We start from the raw sequence: 10,259 nt of genomic DNA, 5'->3' as shown, positions 1-10,259 counted from the left end.
AAATTCCCCGAGCTGAAACTCGAAGCCCAAAAGTCCGGGAAGTAATATGATCTACTCTTTTTTATTTATGTCTGTCACTCTGATCTGAATTTGGCAAGCCACGCTATTTGCCAACTGCCAGGTACAAAAGCTGTATGTGTATACAGGTTGAGGGGAGATTTCCCTCTTCACAAAATATGCATCTCGAAACTTCCAGGAGCTTTTGAAAGCTGCTCTCTCCAAATAAACAAACGTGTTACAGGAGAGCGTTTCTGCTCCAGTGATGCAGGGCCTGCCCCGAAATAATCCCTTTCTTCCCCAACTCTTCCCGTAAATGACATCAAGCACAAAGGGAGTTGACTCAAAAAGCGGCGCAAGGAGAGAGATTCCCTCATCGCTACAAATTTGTGCCTTGCAAACGCTGCTCTTTGCCATGGGCCGATTCCTAGCTTTGACTCTCCTGCTCCTGTCGCTCAGCATCCTTTGCTGCATGGCCAAGGATAAAGGTGAGAGGGGAGGATGGAAACTGGGAGGCGGAGGAATCGCCACTTTGATTCTGCCTGGGCACTGAGGTCCAGTTCTGAGGGCCTTCTGGCAGTTCCCTCACTGCGAGAAGCTACGTTACAGGGAACCAGGCAGAAGGCCTTCTCGGTAGTGGCACACGCCCTGTGGAACACCCTCCCACCAGATGTCAAAGAGAAAAATAACTACCAAACTTTTAGAAGACATCTGAAGGCAGCCCTGTTTAGGGAAGCTTTTAATAGGTTATTGTATTTTAGTCTTTTGTTGGAAGCTGCCCAGAGTAGCTGGGGAAACCCAGCCAGATGGGCAGGGTATAAATAATAAATTATTATTATTATTATTATTATTATTATTATTATTATTATTACCCCTTTGGTGGGTGCAGGTGAACTGCGGAACCCGCTGCCACAGGACGCAGCGACAGCCACCAATTTGGATGGCTTCGGAAAAGGATTGGACAGATTTGTGGAGGAGAAGTCTGCTGGTGGCTACTAGCCATGATGGCTGTGCTCTGTCTCCACAGCTGGAGGCAGAAATGCAGGGGCGGATCCTGGTAATAGGCCGTCCTGTGCAAGGCGATTTGATGCCCTCCCTCCAGCCCTCTGTGGCACCGGCTTAATCCAGGCTTTGAGAAGGAGGCATGAGGTTCTGGCAAGGTCCTAGAGCCCTCCTACCTCTTTCCCCAAACCCGGTAAGGGCTTTGCTTGCCTGTCTTTGGGAAGGATGCAGGAGCCCTTACTGGGCTTGGAGAAGGCACCTTCCTTGGCTGCTCGCCCGGTGTGATGGCAGTGTTTGTGCTGCTGTAAATCTGCCTCTGTAGTAATGCTCTTGAACGCCAGTTGCTGGGAGGCGCAGCAGGGAGAGAGTATTTTTGTGTTTGGCTCCTGCTTGTCGGATTCCCACAGGCATCTGGGAACAGGATGCTGGACTAGGTGGGCCACTGGCCTGATCCTGCAGGAACCAGTGGCGTAGCGTGGGTTGCCAGTGCCCCGGGCCGCATGGAGGGAGGAAAATGGATGGAGTACACATGTGTATTCAGCTGCGTCAAAAAGGAGATTGCAGCCACAGAGATAAGAAAAGAAGAGTCATTCCATTGTCTAGGGAGGTCGCTTCTTGGTTCTCATGGAAAGGGGTCAGCATGGCGCAGAACATCCTGCTTTGCCAGCCAAAGGTGCCAGGCTCAATCCCTTGCCCTTCCCAGCTCAGGGTGGTCCTGGGTTGGGAGGGCTTGAGGTTTGCCGCTGCTGGAGAAACGCTGTTAGAATAAACTAGCCTTCCCCAGTCTAGGGCTCTCCATGTAGAATCACAGAGTTTCCACTTCACGGGCGAGTTGGGATTCAAACCCAGATCCTAGTCTGACATTCCAACTATTACACCACACTGACTGAAAGGCACATACCAGCTAGGGAAAAACAGTCAAGGAAGGCACTGAGCAGGACCGGTAAGGGGCATGGTCTGGCGAAATGTAATAACCAAGGAGAATCCTGGGGGCCGGATAGAGATGTCTGGGGGCCGCATTAGGCCACCAAGCCACCCCACCCATGATCTATGAGGTGGAAAGATAAGAAACAAGTTTCCCATCCCCTTCTCCCCCAGGACCATCCTTCGATGGCCATCTATCATGGCTGCTTTAGTTGAGATTCCTGCATTGCAGAGGGTTGGACTAGATGACCCCTGGGACCCTTTCCGATTCTATGATTCTTCTCCCCTCTCCAGACACCTGCGCCCCTCCCAAAACCTTTCCAGAGGGGGGTGGGCTCCTTCTCAATGAGGAATGAAACAGGAGCGGGCAGAGACTGCTGCGAGAGGGAAAAGTCACTCAGAATATTTTAATTGTTTTAATGTTTTAATATTGTATTTTAATCTTGTTCTTAAGTTGTATTCATTCAACTTGTTTTTATTATTGGTTGTTAGCCGCCCTGAGCCCGGCCTTGGCTGGGGAGGGCAGGGTATAAATAATAAATTATTATTATTATTATTATTATTATTATTATTATTATTATTAGGTCTTGGGACGCAAGGAAGTTCATGGCAGCAAAAAATCCCCCATCTTCTTTCCTCCAGCATCATTCAGGAGAGGACCATGATTCTCCAGAGTGGCTTTGCAGAGGGCACAGTGGGGAGGAGAAGGCGGAAACTTATTCTTCTGTGTCTCAAAATCTAACTTGTTGCTCCGTATAAATAACCCGCCCTTGTTCTCAGAGTAGCTGTCTTACTGTTCGGAGTTGTGGTAGGAATTTTGAGGTCTTAGTTATATGGTAATGTTCATAAGCGTACCAACCAAGCACACACATAGATCAGCACAGGAAGACCGGCCTGGAACCATTTTGATTCCTCAACTGAGCAAATCTTTTCTCTGCAAGGTCAAAGTGGGAAACCTTCCCATTGTCTCTTTCCTCACAAATCCTGTCTTAAGGGCACATTTAAGATATGAATAGGATGTGAGCCTGTGACATGGCCCAGGAACTAAGTATTTATCATTACAAAACAGATAGGTAGCCGTGTTGGTCTGCCATAGTCGAAACAAAATAAAAAAATTCCTTCCAGTAGCACCTTAAAGACCAACTAAGTTAGTTCTTGGTATGAGCTTTCGTGTGCACGCACACTTCTTCAGATACACTGAAACAGAAGTCACCAGACCCTTCTATATAGTGAGAAGGTGGGGAGGGGTATTACTCAGAAGGGTCGTGGGAATGGGTGGTTGGCAGATAGCTGTGATGAGCCTGTTGACGACTCTGGAGAGACCTGGTCTGAACAAAGACATTGGATTCTTATCTCATTATACATGACAAAGCCATTTTTCACCTTCTCACCCCTTGCTTTTTCCTGTAAGCCCTATTGCACTCGTTAAGAGTCGTCAACAGGCTCATCACAGCTATCTGCCAACCACCCATTCCCACCACCCTTCTGAGTAATACCCCTCCCCACCTTCTCACTATATAGAAGGGTCTGGTGACTTCTGTTTCAGTGTATCTGAAGAAGTGTGCATGCACACGAAAGCTCATACCAAGAACTAACTTAGTTGGTCTTTAAGGTGCTACTGGAAGGAATTTTTTTATTTTGTTTCGACTATCATTACAAAAGACTGGCCAGGCTCCCCAGGCAATCCAATCAAGTAACCTGCCAGACAGGAGATAAACAACAACAGGAGAAAAACAACATTCAAATTTCTGTTTTAGACCTCCTTTTCTGTGATGTAGGTGTGATGTATCTGAGGGGTGGTCTTAGGTTACACCCCTTCTGCGATGTAGGTATGATGTTTCTGGGGGTGGCCTTGATCTGCAGGGTGGCAATTTCAAAAGTCTTTATAAGGCCTTGCACACCATTGTTCTGGGTTCCTCCGCCTTTCTGTTGCGAGTTGCAACAGATCAATAAAGATCAAGCTTACTAGCTGCTTTACTTCTCAATATTCTCTGGTTGGCCTCTGTTATTCTCTCCTACCAATAGGGAACCTATGTAAGGACTCTATATGGGCTCTTGGATACCCCATAAGGGAAAAGGGCAATTTTTGTTTACAACAGAGTTTACCCAATTGACCGTCTTTCCCCTTTTCTCTGCCAGGTAGAAGATTCCGTTCAGGCCACAAGGGGGGAGAGCCAGCCCAGGAGGGCCACCAGCCCTGCAGTTGTTCCGGTGAGTCTCTTTCTTGCACCACCAACCCTGACAGTTGAGAATATGGAAACTCTCTACCCCAAGTTCCGCTTTCGGTTTCCTCTGCAACAGCTGGTCTGGCCTGTTTGTTGCTGAGGTGTGGCATTCAAAAAAGATGTGACCTGTATCCTCTTGCAGAAATCACTCAGGCTCGTCGCTCGGTTTGAGAGCTCCACAAACCAAACCCGAGTCGTCCCCCCCCACTGTAATCGGACTCTGAAATTTCCCAGTGTGAAAAAATGGAGATGGATGATGGTCATCGTTCGTTAATTAAGAACAATTAATGTTGACGGTTAATAATGCAGCAAGACGCCGCCTAACGCCAAATTAGGCTTCGAAGAGGTCTTATTAGAAAAAACAACCAATTACGCAAGCATTTTAATATAAAGCACCCATAATTAAAATGCACAGACAATCGCATTAAAAATTAAAATGCGAGCATCCGTACAGCAGTTAAAAAGTGCAATCAAGCAAACCGATGCAGTAATTAAAGCAGGGAAATCCTGCTGGAGAGGTGAAGGAAATGTCTGTGTGAAGAGCTGGTGAATTATTATTATTATTATTTTTTAATAATATTTTAATAATTTTTACAAAAAAGTTTAACATAACAACAAAAATCAAAAATAATCACAATAAACAACAAACATCAAAATACAAAACAGAAAAAAACAAAGAGAAAACATAAAAAAGAAAATTTAACATAGAAAAAAAGAACTCTCTCTCAAGTTAATATCCTTCAAAACCTTATTTTCCTTACTTCCACCCGCCTTCCTTTCTTGTATTCCACTTTAAAAATTAGTTTAGCAAGATCATTCATTATTCAGTTTTATCCTTATCCCTCCCTTCATATTCTTATTTGTCTTAATCACTAGAACCCCTTCATTTCATTTTCAATGTCCTCAGCATTCAAAAATTTTACAATGTTTTTGTAAGTAAACTTTAAACTTCTTCCAATCTTCTTCCACCCGCTCTTCTCCTTGATCTCGAATTCTGCCAGTCATTTCTGCCATTTCCATATAATCCATTACTTGCATCTGCCATTCTTCCAGGGTGGGTAGATCTTGTGTCTTCCAGTGCTTTGCGATGAGTATTCTTGCTGCTGCTGTGGCGTACATTAAAAAGGTTCTGTCCTTCTTTGGCACCAATTGGCCGACCATGCCCAGGAGAAAGGCCTCTGGTTTCTTCAGGAAAGTATACTTAAATACCTTTTTCAATTCATTATAGATCATTTCCCAGAATGCCTTAATCCTTGGGCACGTCCACCAAAGGTGAAAGAATGTTCCCTCAGTTTCTTTACATTTCCAACATTTATTATCGGGCAAATGATAGATTTTTGCAAGCTTGACTGGGGTCATGTACCACCTGTAAATCATTTTCATAATATTCTCTCTTAGGGCATTACATGCCATGAATTTCATACCGGTGGTCCACAACCGTTCCCAGTCAGCAAACATAATGTTATGACCAATATCTTGTGCCCATTTTATCATAGCAGATTTAACCGTTTCATCCTCAGTATTCCATTTCAACAGCAGATTATACATTCTCGACAATATCTTAGCACTGGGTTCTAGCAGTTCTGTTTCCAACTTTGATTTTTCCACCTGGAAGCCATTTTTTCCTGTCCAAATTATAGGCCTCTCTTACTTGAAAATAGTGTAGCCAATCCTGCACCTTGTCTTTAAGTTTCTCATAACTCTGCAATTTCAATTTGTCCCCTTCCTGCTCCAAAATTTCCCAATATTTTGACCAGTTAGATCCCATATTAGATTTTTTCAAAGCCTTTGCTTCCATAGGTGAGAGCCACCTTGGGGTTTTGTTCTCCAAAAAGTCTTTATATTTAACCCAGACATTAAACAGTGCTTTCCTGACAATATGGTTTTTAAATGCCTTATGTGCTTTGTCCTTACCATACCACAAATATGCATGCCATCCGAAAACATTATCATACCCTTCCAAATCTAGGATGTCTGTGTTCTCAAGAAGTAGCCATTCCTTCAGCCAGCAGAAAGCTGCTGCTTCATAATATAGCTTAAAGTCCGGCAGGGCAAACCCCCCTCTACTCTTTGCATCAGTAAGAATCTTATATTTAATTCTGGGCTTTTTGCCCTGCCAGACAAATCTAGAAATATCCTTTTGCCACTTCTTGAAACAGTCCATCTTATCAATAATTTGCAACGACTGAAACAAAAACAACATTCTTGGCAATACATTCATTTTAATAACTGCAATTCTGCCCAGTAAGGAAAGCTTCAAATTTGTCCAAATTTCAAGATCTTTTTTCACTTCTGACCAACACTTCTCATAGTTATCCTTAAATAAGTTAACATTCTTAGAAGTCATATTCACCCCTAGGTAAGAGCCGGTGAATTTGACTGGGGGTTTTCTCGTCATTAATGAGTGAGGCTGGGATTCAGCATGGTCTCCTATGGATTAACTCAGAACATAACGGTGGAACCTCATCTATGGAGAATGGGGGAAACTGTGTGACTAATCTATGGCCCTCCAGATGTCATTTATGGCCCTCCACCTCCTATCATCCCTGACCATTGGGCATGCTGGCTGGGGCTGATGGGAGTTGAAGAACATCTGGAGAAACACCCCTGGCTCACTCCCACAATGGAGAACTGGAAGAGGATGGGGCAGCGGAGGAGGAATTGCATGTGGTTTGGCTCGCTTTCACGAGACATCTCTGCAGTCAACACTCCTAACCTAGGAACCTAAGAAGAGCCAATGGCCTATTCAGTCCAACATCCTTCTTCTCATGCCCAGAGGCCTATGTGAAACCCTCAGTCGGGACCCAAGCACAAGACCACCCTCCCCTCTCGTGGTTTCCGGCAACTGTGCAAGCAGAGCTGAGCCACGAGGACCAGTAGCCATTGTCTGCCCTCTCCCTGACTCTGTCCAGCCTCCTTTAAAGCTATCTAGGTTGGTGGCTCAGGGACGGAGGTGGCGCTGTGGGTTAAACCACTGTGCTGCTTGGGCTTGCTGATCGGAAGGTTGGTGGTTCGAATCCCCGCGACGGGGTGAGCTCCCGTTGCTCGGTCCCAGCTCCTGCCAACCTAGCAGTTCGAAAGCACACAGTGCAAGTAGATAAATAGGTACCGCTCCGGTGGGAAGGTAAATGGCGTTTCCGTGCGCTGCTCTGGTTTCGCCAGAAGCAGCTTAGTCATGCTGGCCACATGACCCTAAACGGCCTTGGTCCTGTATACCTGAAGGAGCATCTCCACCCCCATTATTCTGCCTGGACACTGAGGTCCAGTGCTGAGTGCCTTCTGGCGGTTCCCTCACTGCGAGAAGCCAAGTTACAGGGAACCAGACAGAGGGCCTTCTCGGTAGTGGCGCCCGCCCTGTGGAACACCCTCCCACCAGATATCAAAGAGAAAAACAGCTACCACACTTTTAGAAGACATCTGAAGGCAGCTCTGTTCAGGGAAGCTTTTAATGTTTAATAGGTTTTTGTATTTTAATATAATGTTTGAAACTTCCCAGAGTGGCTGGGGAAACCCAGCCAGATGGGCGGGGTATAAATAATAAATTATTATTATTATGACCCGAAAAAACTGTCTGCGGCAGTGGACAAACGCTTACTCCCTCGGCCTGTAAAGCAAGATGAGCGCTGCAACCCCAGAGTCGTTCACGACTGGACTTAATTGTCAGTGATCCCTTTACCTTTACCTTTTAAGTTGGTGGCTATGATTGCATCCTGTGGCAAGGAGTTCTACAGTTTAACAATGTGCATACAGTTTCTTTGGATGTCCACAAGTTCTAGGGTTAGGAGCACTCTGCGATATTCTGCTTGCGTGTCCTAACCCTTTCTGCTTATGAGGGGGTGGGGTGCGGAGGACCATAAAATCACTCCTCCATCCCAAATCTTGCATTTGCCTCTTCCCGCTGCCAGTTACCATACCTAATTACTCATCCTTTGTTGGCTTATGTTGTTTTAGACCTGCGTGGGCCCCGGAATCCAAAGAAACATGGACGGCTGTGTCCTTGCGATGGCATCCTTACCGGTTTGTCTCTGCCAGGTAACAAAATACTTTTAGACAGGGCTGGTGGTGGAGATAAGATGAATGGGAAACATTTATCCTCCCTCCCCCCCCCAAAAGACTTTAAAGGGGAGGAGAGATAATTTATTGTGTATCCTATGCAACTAGAATCTCATTGATGGGAAGGAGAGAGTTGTAGTCAACACCTGCGTCCCCTAACCAGATCAGTTTCAACTCTGTATGGTTTGTGTTTGTATCTCCTACTTGTGGCCCTGTAAGCTTAAATTGGGATGTGGGTGGCGCTGTGGGTTAAACCACAGAGTCTAGGACTTGCTGATCAGAAGGTTGGCAGTTCGAATCCCCGCGACAGGGTGAGCTCCCGTTGCTCAGTCCCTGCTCCTGCCAACCTAGCAGTTCGAAAGCACGTCAAAGTGCAAGTAGATAAATAGGTACCACTCCAGTGGGAAGGTAAATGGTGTTTCCGTGCGCTGCTCTGGTTTGCCAGAAGCGGCTTAGTCATGCTGGCCACATGACCCAGAAGCTGTATGCCGGCTGCCTCAGCCAGTAAAGCGAGATGAGCACCGCAACCCCAGAGTCGGTCATGACTGGATCAGGGGTCCTTTTGCCTTTAAGCTTAAATCAGCCATGTCTAACCATTGGGGAAGGGTTGTAGCTCCAAGTTAGAGCATCTGCTTTGAATGCAGAAGGTCCCAGGTTCAATCCAGGGCTGGGAGCGACCTTGTTGTGAATGAGCTTTATATCACCCCTGTAAAAAGTGTTTGTTCTACAGATCAAAGCGACTGAGAGCATACATTGGGCAGGGGTGAAACCAGGCTTTATTTCACCTGGGTCAAAGACCCAGTTTGGCACACTGACCCCAAGCGCATTTGTGTAAACACACACACACACACACACACGAGGCTGGGAGCCTCGAGGGCGCCCCTCTGGAGGCTTCATGGGGGGGGGGGAACCAGCTGGCCCCCTCCCCTAGCTACAGCACTGCATCAGGTAAGGTGATCTCGGAAGTCAACTGCTCCCGAATTGTTAAGGGATTAATATACTAATAGTAACACCTTGATTTTGCCCCAGTAGCAATTCAGCAATTCAGATCTCTGAGCAGAGGTGTTTTATGCGGGGGGGGGGGGGTGCCTCGTACACACTTCCACTTGCCTATAAGACAAGTGTCTGAATGGTTTCTCCCTTGATCCAGGGAAAACCTGCTCTTTACAGCTAGATCGGAGCAAACGTCAATTTGGAGAAAACCCGAATTGCCTTTTGCTCCCATTGAGCACTAAAGAGTGGTTTTCCCCCAGAGGAAAGCAGTGGGACAAGAGGAAGTTTAGATCAACCCAGGGTCTCAGCAGCATTCTGCGCTAGCTGCAGTGTCCAGATCAAATGCAAGGGAAGCCCCACACAGAGCGCATAGCAGTTGAAGTGGGGTAATCTGTGTAAAAGGGGCAGGAACATAGGAATGTGCCTTATACTGTCCACTGGTCTATCTAGCTCAGTGTTTCTCAAAATTGGGTCTCCAGCTGTTGGGGGGGACTACAACTCCCATCATCCCTAGCTAGCAGGACCAGTGGTCAGGGATGATGGGAATTGTAGTCCAAAAACTACAGCTCTCCAGGTTTCCAGAGACGGGTCATTCCCAACCCTCCTTGCAGATGCCAGATGTTGAACTGAGCAGCTGAATTATGCAAAGCAGATGCTTGATCACTTAGCAAGAGCATCAGAAGGGAAGATATAAGCTGCCCCCCCTTCTTCTTTTTTTGCAGAGCAGCACCATCGCCACCACCGTGGCCTGGCCAAGCGGCATTTGCACCAGAGAAGACATCGGTGCCAGGCGTTTGTGAATAAGTGCCACATGATGCGGGTGGCCATACCCTTGTAGCTTTCTCTTTTTTTTAACGTACATTTTTATTCGTTTTTTAACATATCATTTTCAACAGTAATTAAACATACTTTTACATCTTATTCAATTTTTTTGACTTCCATCAGTCCTGTCTGAAAATTTTCCAATCTAATCTCTTAGTATGCATTTCTTATTTTCCCAGTGTGGTGTAGTGGTTAAGAGCGGTAGTCTCGTAATCTGGGGAACCGGTTCGCGTCTCCGCTCCT

At 46.2% G+C, this 10,259-nt stretch overlaps 1 protein-coding gene across 1 annotated transcript; it reads left to right on the top strand.

Moving 5' to 3' along the window:
- The first annotated feature begins 217 nt into the window (after nt 1-217).
- LOC310851766 (uncharacterized protein) lies at nt 218-10,115 on the top strand. The gene is made up of 4 exons (XM_083754445.1): nt 218-485; nt 4,063-4,134; nt 8,100-8,180; nt 9,917-10,115. The coding sequence occupies exons 1-4, from the start codon at nt 314-316 to the stop codon at nt 10,030-10,032; spliced, it is 441 nt and encodes a 146-aa protein (XP_083610571.1). The 5' UTR covers nt 218-313; the 3' UTR covers nt 10,033-10,115.
- The last annotated feature ends 144 nt before the right edge of the window (nt 10,116-10,259 follow it).

The sequence above is a fragment of the Podarcis gaigeae genome, assembly GCF_964106915.1.
Source record: "Podarcis gaigeae genome assembly, chromosome: 8".
Classification (NCBI taxonomy): Eukaryota; Metazoa; Chordata; class Lepidosauria; order Squamata; family Lacertidae; genus Podarcis; species Podarcis gaigeae.
This window is presented reverse-complemented; position numbering and strand designations above follow the sequence as displayed.